Source organism: Corvus cornix, chromosome 20 (genome assembly GCF_000738735.6).
Source record: "Corvus cornix cornix isolate S_Up_H32 chromosome 20, ASM73873v5, whole genome shotgun sequence".
Classification (NCBI taxonomy): Eukaryota; Metazoa; Chordata; class Aves; order Passeriformes; family Corvidae; genus Corvus; species Corvus cornix.
In genome coordinates, this window is record NC_046349.1 from 5,936,742 (window position 1) to 5,955,642 (window position 18,901).

The 18,901-nt window shown below is 51.7% G+C and overlaps 1 protein-coding gene across 2 annotated transcripts; it reads right to left on the bottom strand.

Annotated features, from left to right (window-relative positions):
• Positions 1-1,450: 1,450 nt before the first annotated feature.
• PKIG (cAMP-dependent protein kinase inhibitor gamma) lies at positions 1,451-18,669 on the bottom strand. Of its 2 annotated transcripts, none has more exons than XM_010397010.4 (4): positions 18,426-18,669; positions 12,874-12,938; positions 3,635-3,810; positions 1,451-2,402 (listed from the first exon to the last, which is right to left on the bottom strand). In XM_010397010.4, the coding sequence occupies exons 3-4, from the start codon at positions 3,783-3,785 to the stop codon at positions 2,323-2,325; spliced, it is 231 nt and encodes a 76-aa protein (XP_010395312.1). In that variant the 5' UTR covers positions 3,786-3,810; positions 12,874-12,938; positions 18,426-18,669; the 3' UTR covers positions 1,451-2,322. The 2 variants fall into 2 exon arrangements, with proteins under 2 accessions (XP_010395312.1, XP_010395310.1); XM_010397008.4 differs by having other exon boundaries at positions 12,874-12,941.
• Between the last annotated feature and the right edge of the window lie 232 nt (positions 18,670-18,901).

Consider the following 18,901-nt stretch of genomic DNA (forward strand, 5'->3'; position numbering starts at 1 on the left):
CACTTTGGCAGCCAGAGGGAAGCCTGCTCCCATGCCAGGGAGCCAAGCTGGATTTATGGCCACAGGTTGTTCCAGCATCCCGTCCTTTTCCCTTCAGTAATCACAGGGGTGTGTCCCACTGCTGGAAGCAGCAGTGCCAGCACTGTGTACTCTCACTTTTCCAGGTGTTTATCAAAAGTAGTCACTTTTCTTTCCCTGTCTCCTGGGTTTTGCACAGTTGGTTGATGCTCAGAGGCAGAAGAGGGGTGGTCTGGGCTGTTGGGCTGCACAGTCAGTGCAGACAGGGGAGTGTTTGCCCAAAGGTTTTGGGTCATTTAGTGCTTGGTTAGACCTTGACAGGTCTGGCATGGCCATGTTCAGCTGACATGAAGGGCTTAGAGCATCCCTGTGCTCAGCAGCTCTGCAGATCAGGATGTGGCTGATTAAGGCAGTGCCCTTGGTCTTGCAGCACAGTCAGTGACAGTGGCTGAGCTGGCTGTCACTTGCAGGGGGAACCCGATGCCTCTTGCCCATCTGCTCAGAGTAGCTGGCCAACAGGTCCCTACTCCTCTGCCTAAATATAATTCTGAAACAGCTATTTTCTGACCAGGGAGAGCTAAGATTAGCCCAGATTTGACTGCTAGAGGTCTTGTGTGGTGCTCAGTCCTTCCACACTGCCTTTCATCTCTGTGTGTGTCAGCATGAGCCAAAATTACTGTTCTGTGGTGAGAAGAGCTGGAAATGGGGCTTAAAGACACAACTGTGCTGTCAGCCAGGTCCAGGAACTACCTGCTGGTTTGCCCTGGGGGCACGGGAAGTGGGAGCAGGCTCTTGGCTGCTATCTGGGCATGGCTGTGCGATGGCACCCAGCCACTCCGGGAACTCTTTGGGAAGCAGCAGCCACGGCCACTGCCTGGCTGCCAATTCCTCATTTCCTGTGGGGGCTGGAGCTGTGAACACCTCTGTGCTTGCCCCATGGCCATCACTTCTCACAGACAATTCTCCCTCTGTCTGGCAACCGCTTCTCTGCTGATTTATGGCCTTGTTTTTGCTGATAAATCTCAAACTTGTAACATTCAGTTCTCCCCTAGGCTGTCAGGGTGATGCTTGCCCTTGTGTCACCAGTGGGGAGTTTCCCAGGTCAGCCCTGCCTTGTCCCTGTGCTGGCTGTCAGTCCCAGTCAGGCTGCTCCACTGGGATCAGTGGAACACCAGCAGTGTTCTGTAGTTCTGTGCTGCAGAGGGAAAACACCTCTTCCCACTGGCACCAATTCTGCTGGTGTCTGGGCAGCCAACCTGGGAAAGTGGGGGCAGACTTTTATAATGTGTGCCCAACTACACCTGCCTCCACCTGGGTGCTGCAAACCCATGGGCTTTCAGAGACCCAAATTCAGGGGACTCTCCTAGCACAGCTCCGTGTCTCCCTATGAAACCACCCTGCAGCTAAAGGTAAAACAAAGGAAGAAGAAACATCCAGGCAGAAAAAACCACCTTCAGTACTTGAAGGCTGTGTCATTTATTCCAACAGTTTATGTAGTTTTATCAAACCATCTTTAACACAAAACATGTCTCCTTAAAGAGAGAAGGGTGTGAGATCCTACCAGAGATCATCTCAGCTAACAGCTTGCAAAGTTAAGCCTGAATGTCAACAGTCAAACCAGCAAAATGTTCCTCCCCTCCCCTTAACAACATCTTGAAGTGTTAAAACCCGATGAAAAAGATGCCTGTGGCTGGTGCTGCTGGGTCTCCAGGTGGGGCTCATCCCCACACAGCTGTGCTTTGGTCCTTTCCTGATGCTAAGCAGCAGCAGCACAGGTGAGTGGTGTTGACATGAGGGCAGCAGGACAGGTCGGGTCCTTTCCCCACTGCCCACCCTGACCCTGACGAGGGGCCACGTGGACAATCCAGAGGCCAGGTCTAAGATGCAGATGAGGGTGAGGCTTAGAAAAACCAATAATCTAAATTTCTAATCTATGGAAACAGAATAAATAATAGTCTAAATCTGCAAAGGAGGAAGGTACCTTGGACAGGAAAATCTGGTGTGTCTATTATTACTGAAACTGTTTTTCCCCTAAGAGGAAATTGCAGCTAAGGCATCTTGAGAATGGCTCATATCACTACAACCACGGCAGTGTTGCTCTAAATCTTTAGGGATGGGGCAGGAGTCTTTTGGAGGTGCCAGTCCTTGCAAGTGTCTTGTGTCTCTCTACACAAGCACGGTTCCAGCAGAGGCATTTGACAGAACTTGCTGCTCCAGGTTGGCTTTTGTCCACAGATTCAACAAATGCTTGTTTAATATTCACAGCAAGGCCCTCCTCCTGCCCAACCCACCCCCTTTTTGCTCTCATGGGGAGGGGCTGCTTTCTTGCCCCTTTGGTCTTGCTCCAGGGTCGTTGTCAGAAGAACTGGCATCTCTTTGGCTTTCTGCAGAAGGGAGGATTGGGAAGAAAGCACAGTTACACCCTGCTGAGGACACAAGCCATTGGTAATTGCTATAGCTGAGTTCATCCAGATTGTCACCTGAAGAGCTATTGTCACCCTCCTGTGACCAGATACTTGGCCCCATCCCTGGGACTGTTCAAGACCAGCTTGGATTGGACTGGGAGGTTGAGTGGAAGGTGCTCCTGCCCATGGCAGATGGTCTTAAAGGTCCATTCCAAACCAAGCCATTTTCTATGATTCTATGATTAAGAGTATTGGGTTCTCCCTTCACATTCCTGGAGTACAAACACTTCTCAACACATCTGGCAATGCTGGGAGGGAGCCTCAGGGCAGGGATGTGCTCTCATCACCCAACTTTCAAGTGCTCCAGAACTGTCTGCCTGACAGCCTGGCAGCTGCCTGAGCTGCTCTCTGTTAGAACAGCTCCAAGTTCTGCTTACTATGGGCCGGTGGATGGACTCACACTGGTATGGTGGTGCTGAAAGAAGTACAGTTGGGGTAATGTATTTTAAAGTGGTTTTATAGTTACAGGTTGTAGGCTAGAGGATTAATACAGCAAAGGGAAAAACTGAGTTTCCCCTCTTCCATGATAGTCTGTGTTGTGTGGCTTATTAGTGGAATGAGAGTGGCAGGTTTGACAGAGGATTCAAGCTCCCCACAGCCAGCTGGCCAGCAGATACTGAGCAGGGTGACATTGCTGCCACATTCGGGCTGAAGGGGAGCATTTGGAGATGGCTGCTGGTGTGAAAGTTATTTCTGTTGTTATTTGAAATACTGCAGAACTATTCAAAGGCTGACTTTTTTACAACCAACCAAAAAAGAAAAAGACAAACCACAACCTGCCCAATACGTGCTTTTTATAAAGCCTAAGGTGTACCTGATGTGTAACTTGCTCTGGAAAGGGTCTTGGTCAGTGCATGCCTTATTTAAGCACCCGTGAGCAAAGGGCCTGCGCTGGAGTGTGCAGAGCTCCTGTGCCAGGAACCAGGGATCATTCAGCTCACTGAAAGCACCCCTTGATCTGGAGAGTCTCCCACTACCTGAGCATCCATGAGCATGAAGGCACTGACTGAAGCAGTGAGGAACGGGATGTTCCTCCTGAGCCTCAGTGCTCCTGGAGACAGCACCGGTCACCTGTGCTGCCACTTCGTGCCTGCCCTTCCAGCCTGTGCAGGAGCTGCTGGGCTTACTGGTGTGTGCGTGTGGCAGCTCACCTGCTCCCTCAACAGCAAGGTCACCCATGTCCTCGGTCAGCTTGCGCATGCTGATGGTGGTTGCCTCTCGCTGGATGTCATGGACAGCGTTCCTCCGGCCAGCCCGGTCGCAGGAAATGAAGTCAGTGTAGGTGCTGGACTCTACCTCCATTGCATCTCTATTTGCTTGCAAAATGCTGCAGAGAAAACACAGCTGTGAGGCCCAGCATGCTCGGCATGGCTCAAGTCATGGCTCCCTCCAGGTTAGGTTACTCTCTGGGGTAACATTACAGCCTGAGAAAATAGTCCCTGTAACTCTGCTCCAGTTCTCTGACAGCAGCTACTGAAATGTCAGATATCACCTCTCTCACGTGGGGTGATGTGTGAGGAGACTGTGCTGGGTGACCCCCTGTGCCAGGTGAGGGCAGGTAGGCAGGAAGGATCCATCCCAGCTGCCTGAACTTGTTCTGCCTTCCCACTGCAAAGGCAGACACGGCACTTGTCTCTTGTTTGAGTTTCCAGCCTTCTCCTTTAGGCGCACAAGGTCGCTTGCAGCAGCTTTTCCCTACAGAAAAAGCATTACAGAGAAAGCCCTGCTTCCTCCTCAAAATGGCATGGGAGCTCTGAACACAGGCCAAATTGGCTCACTGCTTGGGGGATGGGGTGGTGATCCAACCTGAATTTGTAATGGGAAATGATGGATACCCATCGGAAAGTTGGGGGAGCAGGGAGTATTTTACAGGTCCAGGGCTTTGGAGCAGTATTGGCCTCCGCTGGCTGTTGAATGTCACTGAAGAAGCATTGGGCCAGACTGCTGGGAGATAAACACTTTACCCTGTGAAAATCATTCCTTCTGCAAGACATTTGGATCCCTTCACTCCAGACTTGTGCCAGTGCCAAGTGCACAGCACGAAGAAAGGCCCGGAGCGGCCACTTGTCACATGCGAGCTCCGCTGTGAGCCAGCTCTGAGTTCAGCTGATGAATCCTTAAGTTGCTGGGTTTTCATTCTGGCTGCTGGTTTCCCTTGCCAGCGTTTGCACAGCACACGGAGTGCAGGGACCTGGGAACGGTGTTGTGGGGATCCTGGCTCCTGGGCACAGCAAGCACACGCTGCCTCTGCACTGGAGCTCTCAGTTCCTGCTCCTGTATACTCTGTTTGGCACTTAGTTTGTTTTTCTGCGTGGAATCAAGAGATTAATTGCTGTCTTATCTGTGATTCTGATCACTGTAAAATGTGCCTCTAGCCCTGCTGATGCTGTCAGTGCTTGGAGCAGGTCCCAATTAGAAACGCTCGTGTGCAGTGAAAACAAATTCATGCACATTTAATGCACATTCACTCGCTTTTGTGCCTTGGAGTTAATGACCCACAGAGGAGTTTGCTCAGCTTCCTTTACAAATCCTGCTTGATACTGATTTCCCTGCCAGGGAAATCTGTTGGCAGACCACCAGCCTGAACAGGAATCGCACTCCTCACTCCAATCCCCGATGTTATGGCAGTAGAAAGGAGATGCAGGTGAAGATGCAATAACTGGGATAAAAGAGGTTAGATTCTCTCCGTTCCTGAGCTGAGCAGGGTGCAGTAACCACAAACCCACGGAAACCCAGCATGTTTTGGTAGCCCCAGGGACTCCTCTCCTAGTGCTGGCACCAGCTCACTGGTGGGATGTGGGGCTTGGCCCACCCAGATCTTGCAGGAGATCCTATTTCCCCAAAGTTAACAATTCTTGTGAACACCTGCCTCCTCTACAGACTTGGCATCCATCTAGCTCCTGTTAACAAGCCCTGGGAAAATCTGCATCTTTTGCCCCAGGAGGAGATCCAGCTTCTTTTTCTCCTTTTCCCTCCTTCCATCTCTGGCGTGCCCTTCCTCGGATAAGGCACCCACTCTGGATGCAGCAGGCTGGATGAGCTCAGCAAGCAAAGTGCCTTTTCCCCAGGACAGGACAAGTATCCATCATTCCCAGACAAATCCTCACAGGTCACCGGAGCCCAGACACTGCTGACATTCTACAGCTGCCAGAGAGATGTCATATGGACTTGGGAGGTTTCCCTAGGAGCAATCCAGACAAGCCCGGGTCCATCTCGAACCAGTGAGGCTATTCCAGAGCTGATATGCCCCAGAGTCCTGCTGCCCTTGTACTAGGGGCAGGACCATCTGCTTTCTAGGATGGACTCCCCAAACTGGGGAGCAGGAGCCAGCCCCTGGGATGCAGCGTTTTCCCGCTGCCCCTTGATGTAGCTGCCAACGCTACTGGCAGTGCCAAGTACGTAAGTTTCCTCTCACACGGACCCTGATTCAAAATAGCAGGCACCAAGTGTGCGGGTCTGGGTGCCGGCTCGGTGGCCGGGAGATGGCGTATGTGATTTATCTGTTTCCGTGGCTGGGAGGGTTCCTGCCTTCGGCTTTCCATGCAAAGAGCTGGAGACAGGCACATTTAACAGCAAAGCCTTCATATGTGTGCAATTCCTCCGGGATTTTCAAGGTGGGTGGCTCTCAAAAATCTTGCAGGCAGATCCCTCCCCGCTGGCAGAGAGATTCCAGCCTCTGCCTCTGGGAAGTCGTTGGGCTGAGAGGGTGATGGGAGCAGCTGCCTCAATTTTGATAGAAAAACCTGATTTTTCCAACAGCATTTCCGTGCTTCGAGGCACAGAACCCACAGTTCTGTGGGGTTTTACTCAGTGACTGCTTTTAACATCTTTCGGGACTGCAAAGGAACCACCTTCCCTCTTGCCACATAGTTCAACCTGAAACTGTCACCTGGAGAGTCATTTCGGGGTGGCAGGGGGTGCAAAGGGAGGTGCATCACCCGCTGGCTCCCCACCTTTGTATTTTCATTCTCCCGTGGACTGGCAGGATATGGGCCTGCTCTTGCCAGGCACTGCAGGCGTTATCCCACGGCACACACACATACAATGTGCAAAGGTTTGTAGGGCGCTTCAAAGAGGTGATTCAGCTCCTCCCCAGAGGGTCCTTTCCTGCCCTCCCTTTCCTCCCTGCTGCTGATGGTAACAGAAGCAGTCCCTGTGCCCTCAGCACAGCGTGCCAGCCCGCAGGGATGGGGCAGGAAGGCTGGGATCTGCTGCCTCTTGCACATTCCTCAAAAGTTTGCTGCTTGGGGGGAGGCTGTGTCCCCTCTGCCATGGGGAAGTGGTGCTGCCTGTCCCGGGGCAGCTGGCCACAAGTGAAGAAGCCCCTCACAAGCTGCCACTGACACCAGGTATGTCCCCAGAGCTGCCCCTGGATCTGCCAAGCCTGCTGTTTTGGTTTGGACTTATTTTTCTGTAGTGTCTTGTGAGTACTAAAAAATCTGAGCTGTAATAGTCTTGGCTTTGCTGGTGGGGACTTGGCTTCCAGAGAGGTTTTGCTGTCAGATTGCAACTGGGCTTGTCGGCATTTTCCAGGGAAATCACCCAGCAGCTGACAGAGCAGCTGGCTCCGCTCTGGGGGCTGCAGCTAAACCAGCCCTACTCATTCTGGGGCTGAGTTTTGCCCATTTAGAAGGTGGGTGCTAAAAAATTAAAGGGTTAAATGTTTCCTCTGCCTTTTGGTAGAATAAACGGAGGCATTTCTTTTGGGTCAGCTCCATGCTCCATTTGGTCCCACTGACAAGCCTGCATTTGATTCCTGTGTCCCCCCTGCCTGCTTCACAGCACAGATCCCAGGGACTACAGCAAACAGTTACTGCAAACAACGTAAGGGTGGCAGAGAAGCAACCTGGGCACATCTGGCAGGTCACCCCCAGCACAGCACTCTGCGATCCCAGCCAGTGTCCAGGGCTGATCCCTGGGATCGGGTGGATGCTACAGTCACAGCCAGCCCTGACTCCAGTTTCAAGGAAACCCTTCACACGAAACTGCATCTGTCCCTCATCTAGGTTAAACATTTCATGGCTAGGAAGGGCTATTTTTGGGTGCTGGTGCTGGCTATCAGCAGGCTGGGCTGAACTCAGCCATTTCCCCCCTGCCTGCTTTGTGCCTCCTGCTCTGCCCTTTAACCTTTTTCCTTTCTCAGTGTTCTTCTCTCTTCCTAAGGCCCCCTTCTCTGCACAGATCCGTGAGGCATGAGGCAGCTTAGGCCCCTGCTTGGACACCCTTGTGCCTTCAGGCAGCCAGCACAGCCCTGCCCTGCCCTCCGTGCTGTCCCTGGGACACCTGAGGCAGGGAGTCCTGTACCTCAGCCTTTCCTGTGCCTGCTGCAGGCAATTCCTGGCATCAGGAGCCCTGACAGAGTCCCGTTTTGAGGTGCTGCAGCCCAGCTTTGGCCTCACGCTGTCCATTGCCAGGGGCAGTTGGGACCAACAGCTGCAGGTTTCAGTTGGAGACGGCGCCCTCATCCCACAGCCCAGCCCAGGACACGCTCTCCCTCCTGCTTGGTGGATTTAACCAGTGGATTTAGCACTCTCCAAACTTCTGGAGTTGTAAAGCCCTGAAGCCAACAAAACCATGCCATGTTTCTGGGGCAAAATTCCAAAGTTCTGCTTGGGAACAGGGATGTGACCCTTTTTTCTGCTCAGGCATCACATCCCACCAGCAAGGCATGAAGTGGTGCAGTCTCCTTGGAGCTCTCCATATTGTGCAGTGCCCCTTGCCCTTTCATTCCAGGGTACAGGACTATTATTAGACCTCTCCTGCTGGGGCCGGATCCATAACAACAGCAAAACATACTCAGCAGCCCTGCTGGGCTTTTAAAATATTTACAGTGTAGGATGGTTTACTAAAGAGGGGGGCCTGGTAGAGCACAGAGACGGAAGCACCGGGATTTCTGTGCTCCCTGTGGGTTTGCTGTGAGGTTTCCCACTGGGAGAGTCACATCCAGTGAGGAGAAAAAAATATCCCGTAGGGCTGAGGCCAGCACTTGAGGTCAGGGGGTTTCCACCAACAGTCTGACAACCTCCAGCTGGAATTTCAGCAAATTTTCCATTGGGTCTTGTCTGGGAACATGCGTGAGGGGCTGTACATCAAAGAAGAAGGGCTCTTTAACAGTGTTGTTTGGGTATTTTTAGACCTGTGATTGTGCCGTACAGGCCTCATTATGTCTCATGACCCCCATGCACTAAAGCTCAGATCCATGGCCAGAAACTGAGCTGAAGATGCAGCTGAGGATGAAGATGCTCCTGTTGGGAGCCCAGCCTGGCTGCAACAAGCTGTGTATGGTTGGTGACAGGGTCTGCACCAAAGGCAGAGCTCCCCCTCTCTTCTTGGCTCTGTGTTCTTCACAACGTGGTGGTGGTGGGTCTTACTGGCCAGAATTGATGTGCTCTGAACTGCTGAGCTCTGAGCTTCCTGGCTTGGTGAGAAAACAGCAGGAGCACGGCAGCAGCCTGATCTCCTACCAAGGCACGTGTGTCCATCTCATGTGCTGAGCAGCTTCTTTCTAGGTGAGAATAGCATGGAAAAGCCTCACCAGACTCCAGTGATGAAGAGATATCAAGTTGGGTATGGCACATTGGCATTTATGCAAGGTTTTAACTGTGGGATTCCTTGTAATTACTCTGGACCCTCTGGCTCTTACACTGAATAGGATACATTCAGCCAGGACAGACATCACGGCTGCTCCAGCCACTGCAGTGGTTTTGCAGGAACAGAGCTTCCAGCATTCTCTAGGACTTGCTGGAAAATTTAATTCCTTTAGGAGGAGAGTAGATACAGCTGAGGTTCAGTGTCCACAAATAGATCCCTTCTTTTCATTTGGCCTGGTTTTACAGTATAAAGATCATTTAATGCCTGTAGAACTAATAACTAATTGCTTAGCCCCATGTTTAAGATAAGACTTAGACTGACTCCTCTATGACTTCACGAACCTTGTATGCAGCTCTGCCAAGCTCCCCAAACTCCTTCCCCTCCCTCCTGGCCTTCAGCACATCCTCATGGCCCCCCCACTGCAGAGTCCTCACTGTTGCAAGGCCCCTCCTGCTGTCCCACATCCTCACAGCCACTGCCTGGCTTCCCACTGATGTAAGAAATGGCCCAGCCGGATTTCAAAATCCCAGCCAACCCTCGGTGTCGGGGTAGGGCGAGTCCTTGTGTGCTCTGCTCTGATCCCCAGGGGAGAGGGGGAGCTTGAGGGAGGCAGGAGGGCATTGCTCAGCCCCACTGGCATCCTGTTAGCATCAGGATGCGTGGGTGATGGTGGGAGGGAGCTCCCTGTCCGTCTGTCCATCCATCCATCCTTCCATCTGCCAGAAGGGTGCCCAGTGCTCAGTTCTGGCCACGCAGTGCTGCCAGCCTGCATCCCCATGCCTGAAGCAGGCAGCACCCCTCTGTCAGTCCCCACAAGGCACAGGTGCTGAGAAGCTGCTCCAAAAATCCTCCAGCACGGGAAGAATCACAGTTCGATGGAGCCGCTCTGCTCCTCCCTCCCCCCACTACTGAGCCTCGATGTAGCTTAAGCCTCTTCTGCAGCTTCTCACTAAGTTGATTAACGGAAATAATTGGTCTCTTTGTGCATCTGGAGACAGTTGCCGTGACAGCAGCTGTATTTTTGTTTTGTTCCCAGGTCGAGCTTGTTTTTCACATCTCTCGGCTTCAAGGTGCTAATGAATCAGGGTACTCTGCTTTGTCCCCACCTCCAAAAGACACATGTCCCTCTGAGGGATGGGTGACAGCATGGATAAGCCACGCTCAGCCCCAGCAGGCCCTAGGACATGGCAGGCTGGCACCTTTCTCCCTGCCCATTTTTCACCCCCTCAAGCCCGGCTCACACTGGATGGACACAGCACTGTGGCTTTTGCATGGCAGAGAGAAGAGAGCCAAATTGCTTGTGTTCACCCAGAGCAGCCATGAGCACTCATAGGACCCTCTGTCCCCTTTCAAAGCTGTAAGGACTCTGGGGTTATGAGTCCCTTCTCCATTACTTTTATTTTCTCACAACTTCTTACTTATTTCTCTTTATGTATCAACATATTTTTACATGAACAACTGTGTGGAGGATCTGCTAGTGCCTGAACTTGCAAAGCAGACAACACCACAGACCAGTGACCCTTCAGCTACAGAAATCCCACAGCTGCTGGGGCAGGCATGGCCCATGTATTCTCCCTGCTTGTGATATGCAGTCACCCTACCACACCTGGGCCACAGGGTGAATTCCTGTGCAATGGGGATTCCCTTCAGGCTTGGGTTCCTTGCCTTCCTCCAGATTGTTCATGAAGAAAAGTCCCAATGGATTCCACCTCAAAGGCTGGAAACCCCCCAGTAGCCCCACAGCTTTTCTGATCACACCAAGGCACTGACCTCTGAGTGAACATCACCTCTAAAACCTGAATTCCTGGCTCAGGGATGCTCGACCTCAGCACAAGCTCCCCAATACGTTGGAGGCTTCCCTGGGTAAGGAGAAGTCAAACAAGTGCTGAGGAGATGCAGCTGGGGCTATTCTCTAGCACGGCTGCCCTTGTCACATATAAGAGGAAGGTGAAGCTACAGCAGCCCTTGATGGTATAGCTCTCTTTCTGGGTTAAGGGAGACCTCTCTACAAGGACAGAGGTAAACAAGGATGAGTCTTTATTCTTATGCCTAGAAGGAAACAGAGCTACTTAGTCCAGCTCTTCTTTGTCATCTGAGGAGCTGAGCCCTGCTGCTCTGGGAAAGCAGCGCTTGCGTGGCTGGGAAGGGGAGCCGAGCTTGAAAGAGGAGTTGTGAGGGCTGTAACTGGGCAGGTTTGGCTGCTGCTGTTGAGGAGGCTTTGCCTGGGGAGGCTCTGCTCAGCACAGGGTGCAGGAAGCTGAGAGCCACCTGCCTTGGCTCTGCCTCACTGAGGCTTGCACAATCCCATAGGAATTTGCATCCAGCATCCAAAGAGTCCTCCTGACTCAGAGCTGTGTAAGGGGCTGAGCGAAAGGCTGTGATGCCTCCTGAGGTGCAAGATCCCTGGCAGCTCCCAGTGGTGCCTAAAAATAACCAGGGCACCTCTTAAGAGTGTCAGCACAGAACGAAGCTGGTTAGCAAAACCAGGCTTAGCTCTGCTCCCTGGAGCTGGCTGCCCTGTCTGTCTGCTCCACTGCACAGAAAGGCACCACTGGGACCCCCACCCTGGGCCAGGGGCAGTGCTTGCTGAGAAAGGGGTTTGGGGAAAATCTGTCTTTGGTGGCTGGGATGGTGCTATTGGTGTTAGCCCTACAACAGAAAAGGAAAGTGTTGGGGTTCAGAACAGGCTGCCAGCGAGGGGTGGCTGAGGCTCCAGGTGGCTCCACGGCTTCTGTTACCCAATGGAATCAGGAGCCCCTTTGGCTGTGCTACCCTGCTGGGACCCCCACCTGGGCAGGGAGAGCTCTGCAGGCCTGCACACCTCCTTGGCTGAAGATTTCTGTGACAGATGTATTTCATTTCCTTATAGCTGTGTTAGGGGACAGCAGCTCCTGATCCTTCCTGCAGGCAGGGTAAGTCTCTCTGCCTAAGTCCCTGGGGATGTGACATCTAAACCTGAGCTGAAGAGGAGACATGACTGTAATGCCACCCTGGGGATGCTCACTGATCACTGCCAGCTCTAGTCTTAGGAAAGGGAAAGCTCCTAATAAAATCAATTGCCAAGTATTTTATTGCCTGTTGAAGTGCAGCTGGGGCATAGAAGGACACGGGGTGTCTCCAACATGCGTAGGGACCATGCTGGACCTGAGATGAACTGCTCTGAGTGACCTGCAAGAGGAGGGATGTCTGTGTGCACCAAAGAGTCCTGAGATCCTGTACTGCAGACCTCACACAAAACAGCCCAGGCAGCTCTGTGCAAGGGAAAGCAGTGATCTGAGGACAGAGGGGATGCTCTGAGTGCAGGAGCCACAGGAGCAGAACCACAGAGAGGACTTGCCATTTATGCAGGAGCCACGGAAGGTTAAGCTTTGGGGGTTCCCTGGACGTTGCTGGGCTGACTCTACACGCAGAATAGAACTCGCTTACATCATTGTGTACAGGCAACCAACATTCCCGTGCAAAGCATGTGGGCAGCCTTTAGTAGGATTTGCACAGCACATCCCCATCGCTGGCAGGGAGAGGCTGTGGAGCACAACTGGCACTGGGGGCTGCCTTGGAGTCAGAGCTGGAACATGGCTTGGTACAAGGACACGGCTGTGAGGTGTGGATAATACAGCAGGAAAGTCATTATGGCAGAATTGTTGGCATTTTTTTCCTCTTAGCGGCTTTCTAGCATCTAGTAATCCAGAATACAGAGGGAGGTCAAGTGACTCAATGCTACAGGAAGGAAAAAACCCATTTCTGTTTGTAATATTTCCCTATGAATAAAAGCTTTATCAGCCATAGTATAAGTCCCTACCTGATTTAGAGGACTTTCCTTCTGGACATGACTTCAAACACGCTTCATGCACAGCAGGACAACAGCTTCTGGGAAAGAAGAAGGAAAAAAAGTAAGAAAACATTATCTGTGCTTGTTTTGGGAAGCATAAGGCTCAGCTGCTCTTCCCACTCTCTGTGACCAGGATAGCAGAGGGCTGGCAGGGCTCTGCCCAGCAGACTCAGATGGAGCCTGGCTTGGTGGAGACACCACCAGCACAAGGGCTGTGGAATGGTGTGTTCATGTGGCACCTCCTCAGGAGGGTTTGTGCTAATAGACTTGGACTGTTGTGTTAAAGTACATGGAAAGGCCAGCTGGGCTGCACAGAGAAGTCCTCTTTGGTTTTGCTTCTTTCTTTGCCCTCTCACAGGTGCTGGGAGAACTGAGGCAACTCATGTCCTGACCTGCACTGCAGAGACCAGCAGCTGCCTCCAGAGTATAAATGAATATTGGTTTGCAGCTCTGCTGCCCTTTAAAGAAGTGAAACTCCCATATCAGCTTCTCTGAGGTGAAAGGGGAACTTTAATCTAGTTCTGTTTGCCTTGCTGGGTCTGTGTCCAGCTCCTTGGGTCTGTGCTGTTTGTGCACAGCTGAGCCTCCTCCTGCTGTCCCCAAGCCCTGCTCAAAGACATTTCCTCTGTGGCCTCAACATCTGTGGGTGCTTTGCAATCCCCTGACCTGCAGAGCCCGGCCAACAGGACACTTGCTTATTTTAGCAGCTGTTTCAGCTTTCTGACTATTTTGGAACATCATGGACTGTGTTTTTCCCTTTGTCCCAGGGATAAATGTTAGCAGAACAGAAATCAAGAGATGAGCCACTTAACCATATAAGCAGCAGCTCATCCAGCAATTCATCTGTCTGGTCCACCTGGGTTAAGTATGACTGTGACTGGAACCATTTCCTATCATTTTCCAAACTGGGACAGATCTACAGCCTTTCTCTTTATTTTTTTGACCCACTTTCAAAACTTTGTAGTTGAAGCTGACTACTTGCTGGCTCTGGCCCTGCTTCAAGGACAGGGCACTTGCTGCTTTTATGTGTCAGTTTGCCCATCTGTTAAATGGAGCTATTAATACTCCCTCCCCCTGTTAGATGCTTCAAATATTTTAAAACACTTTCAGCTCTGCAGATGACAGGCTTGCAGAAGTGGAAAATGCTAATTATGATCATGACAGGAGCTAAACAAAGACACAGGGATTTAACAATAAACTTTTGTTAGTCTTAATCCCATTTATAGCAAAGTGCTTACTGGAAACACTGGACCGGAAAAGAAACAGTATTCCCACAACTCTGGGAATATGCATTGCCCTTTTTGGGCACCAAGCAGCCAAACAAAAGCAGGAAGGAAGAAACCCAGCTTTGGGAATCCACAAGTCTTTATTTTCCTCCTTTGCCTTCCTGCCCTGGCTTGCATGTTACACTGCCCAAACAGCTAAACCTCCAGCACTTCAGCAGTGTTGCAAAACATCTCAAAACACGTGGGCCTCTGCCAAGAGAGGCTTAAAGTAAACTGGAGCAATGATGCTCTGAAGTAGAAGTTATCACTGAGCAGCCTTGTTTGTGATGGGACATGAGGGGAAACCCCCATTTTCTCTCTCAAAAAAGCGCTGATTTTGGAGACAAAAACTCTTTAGCAGCTGGTATTGGCTTTCTAACCCTGCAGGCCTGGCTCTGGCTAGGTGTTTCTCCCCACAGCCTTTGCTTGGGCATCTGGAGTCTGCAGATTTGAAGCTGCCCCTCTTGTTCCATCCATAAAGGCTCATCCTCTTCTGGCTCACTTGGTCCTGCTGCTCCCAGGGTGATGGGCAGAGCTCCAGAGGCCCCTCAGCACAAAGGCCAGGCTGTTTGGAACTTTAATGGTGGTACATGGATTGGTCCACCTCAGGATGGGCTACACTGACTTTGTTTTGTTGTCTAGTTCTGTAACCCATCAAGGTTCATTGGCTAGATAAACATCCACACCCCATCAGGAATGAATTACAAGGGAACCAGCATAAAATTACAGAATCAATTAGACTGAAAAAGACCTTTAAGGTCATCAAGTCCACCACTAAGCCATGTCCCCAAGTGCCACATCCAGGCATTTTTTTAATATTTCCTGGGATAGTGACTCCAGCAGTTCCCTGGGCAGCCTGTTTCAGTGTTTGATAACCCTTTTGGTGAAGAAATTTTTCCTAATATTCAACCTAAACCTTCCCTGTTGCAACTTAAGATCATTTCTCTTGTCCCATCTGATGTTTGAGGTTCAGATTCCTTCCATGGTGACCAGCTGTTACCCAAAAGGAGCAAACACATAAAATAACCTTAGTCCTCTCAGCATTGCTTCAAGATGAATGTATGTTCCAGAAAAACACACCCCAGAATGTTTTTTTGGCAGAATTCAAGACTGTTCTACACAACTGCTGTTACGGTGCTGCTTTGATCCAGAGAGGAAATCCTTCCTGGTTTCAAGCAAGATGATGGCAGCAGGGAGAAGGTTGTTCTTGCATCTCTTGGCTGCTGGGTAAACAACAGGCTGCATGCATGGCTGATCAGGACAGCAGCCTGGTCCTCCCAGAGCAGCCAGACTGCCTCATTCAGTGCCCTGTCTCCAGCAGCAGCTGGCAACCTTGGCTTCAGAGGTACAAGAAAACCTCTAATTGTACTGGAATGCTTTTCATAAGTCACTAATGACTCTGAACCAGGAGGTGTTACAATCCTTACAATGCAATATCCTCTTAATCATACCCAGAATTGTTTTGTTACCAAGATAACTACCTGATATCCATTAAAATGCCTTCAGAGCTCTTTGTTCCACAGATATCTCATGGCAGTGAGCACCACAGATTAATTACACTTTGTGGAAGCAGTAACTCCAGTAAAGTTGGTGACGCTCTGGTGGGGATATGTTTGGCTTATTACATCACTGCAAATATCAACAGAAATGGCATTTCGGCGCCCGACAGGGAGTTCCCCAGGCAGTGGCTTGTGACTGGCACTGTGCCTGCATGGAAGAGCTGTGCAAAGAGCACCTGGACTCTCTGGGCTCTCCTGGGAAGGGAAGTGCTGGGGAACTTGCTGTGGAAACCAGAAATGAGTGGTGTAAAGTACATACTCCCTTAGGCTCGAAGCGAGTGAGAGTTTTGAAGTGGGGCCCAGGCAGTTCATAGTCCAACTGCTGCTCTTCCTGCTTTGTGCTGCAGGTGCCAGCCGAGGCCTGGAGCCATCTCAGCCTCTCTAACTGCCATCATGAGGAGCCTGGGACAAGGCCCATGGAACACCTGAACCTTCTCTTCTCCCTGGCTGGTGCTGGCAACCCTGGGGAGCGGCTTCCCTTATGACTTGTCCTTTTCTATTCATGAGCAAGACAGCTAGAAGCAGTGGGCTTTCTTCCCCTCTCATCCTCTCTAAAATGGGTGTTGTGATGGAAAATTTATTTTTTGGATCAGTCTGTATAAACAGCTTTGATGACACAGAGGAAACCCCTAAGAGTGTGGAGAAAACTGGAATGTGAAAACGGGAGAGATCAGAACAGGGTGACACAGGCAAATAAAAAGCCAGGTTGAAGCTTCTGCTGTTCCTTATGGATGTGTAGATTCGTCCCCCATTCTGCCACAGACCTGTGTGAGCCCAGGGAAATCATCTGCTTTGTGTGAGGCCCATGTAAAATAGGAATGATGCTGGTGCTTGGGTGCCCAGACAGGCTGGAGGCATTAATGCACAGCAGTGTGCCGCAGAAACTGGTTCTGAAATGTGGAAGATCAGGAAATGTTAGCAGCTTGGAAAACGTTTTCCATAGTTATTTTGGGTGGCAAGGTTGTGTCCCTGTGGGTATTCCTCTGAGAGGGATCAAAAGAACATTGATTTTTCTTTGGAATAAGAGGAAAAAGCAAAACTCCCCATCCTAGCTCATCATGTGCCTGTACACCCCTCAGGATCAGCCACTGGCTACAGAAGTACCAGGTGGTCAGAACATGCACAGCTGTGAACATTCCTGGGTTTCATCTCCTCATGACCAAGCTGCCTGTGTACTGTAGTTAATGGTCTCCAGTTCTCTGAGGCATCTGAGTCTACACTCCGTGGAAAGTGTCCCCCAAAACGACAGCATAGGCTGCTCACACCCATGTGAAACTCTGCCTGAAGGACTCAGTGCTCTGTTCTGTGCCTGAGGGTAGATGAAGCTCTATTGGTATATCCATGTTTATAAATGGCCATTTAACCTACACCTGCACTATAAACAAATACAGCCATTGAGGATCTCTTCATGCATCCCGCTTTCCTAAACACCACCCCTCACAGGAGCTGAAAGGTGGCAATTTCTCTGTTGGGTGGCCACACATTAGCATGGTGGCTCTTTCCAGGCAAGAGTCTCTGAAGCCAAGCATTGCCCCACAGTAACCAAGCCAGGCACGCCGAGCAAACAGCCCAGAGCTCGAGTGGCTGTCACCATCTGAGAGTCTCAGCCACCCAGTCAAGCCGTACCCACTCCACAAATCCCCCTTCACCCTCACACTGCAGCAGCATCCCCGCTGCAGCTGCCTCGTGCTCGCTGACCCCAGCCTGTCCTCCTCCTAGTTTGAGTCACCAGCCCAGCCACCCAGGGCATTGCCTCTGGGTTCACAGCTATACTTGGCTCTTGATCTGCAGAACCATTTACCCCTTCCAAGCAAAGGAAATTTCCCAAAGACGCCTTTGGGGCCAAGGCATTGCATGCATGTGAAAGCTCCCCACCACGGCTCGCTACCAGCTGCTTAGGGGAATCCAGAGAGAGGAAAGACACACAGCTTCGAGGTGGAGGAATTTGCAAAGCCTCCTGAGAATACCACCACACAGCAGTTCTTTTTTTATCACGAGTCTTTGTCTTTTCAAACATTTGCTTGGAAAGCCGGATGCCAGCAAGTCTCTGAGCCTGCTTCTGCTGCCACGCTCTGAAAGCTCTGCTCGTGCCCGCAGTTGCGAGGGGAGTCCCGGGCAGCCCTACGGCTCCTGACATCCCAAGGGATGGATTCCCACCACGGCCCCGCACTGACGGACTGCCGGGTGCCTGTCCCATTCCCGTGCGAGCACAGAGCAACCCCCATGCTGTAAGGGATTCCCTCCGGCAAATCGCTCAGAATAAACGGACACATGTTGGAAATGAGGCCAGAAATCCCCACGGGGGTCACTGATCCGCGGTCGTCTGTGATTTCTATCCTCTGAGTCTGCTCTCCCTGCTACCCCTTTGCGGCGAGCGCTGAACCGCGTTATTTCCCAAGCGAAACAGCAGCCACGTCCCTGCCATCAGCCTGCGAGCGGCTGCTCTCTCCCAGCAGCAGAAAAACCGGGATGCAGCTCTGCCGTTTCAGCCCCCGGTTTGCCGGCAGCAAAACCCTCGCTGTTCGCAGTCGGTTGGGTAAAAGTTCACCATCTCTCCGAACAAACCCCTGCCTCGTGGCACGGCTGTGGGCAGGAGAAGAGCCCCTGGCTGCACTCCCAGGCAGGCGTCCTTGTCACCCACCACCCCAGCCCCTCGCCAGGCTCTTGCCCCCACTACAGCGAGCACAGCCCTACTTACAGCCCTGGCTCCCGCCGCTTCTCAGCTCCCAAGTCCTGTGGTCCCGCCGCTGAGGAAGGAGTCGAAGCTGGATTACACCCTCCTGGCGTCTCTGCCCGCTGTGGCGAGCAGCCAGGCTGCCCGGGAGAGCCGCGGCCACTTTCAGACTTGCAGTTTCCTTCTGCTGGGAGCTGCTAAATGAAGTTGCACTTGTGGGGCCCAAGGGGCGTGTTCTCCTCCCCTCGAGTCAGTCCCTGCCTGCTGTAATCCAATGCTCTGCCCGATGATGTCAAGCAACTCCCGCTTGGCTCCTACCTTACAGTCGGCAGGAGGGATCCGTTTCCTTTTCACAGGGATCTTTGTTTAGCTTCGGTTTGTAACCCCATCCCCCGGCAGCTGCATGTGCCCGAGCATCCTCCCTTCGGTGCTCAGCGCTGGGGCTTCTGCTGCAGGGCGCTCCCTCCTGCCTGCAGCTCCCCCAGGATTCTCTGGCATAT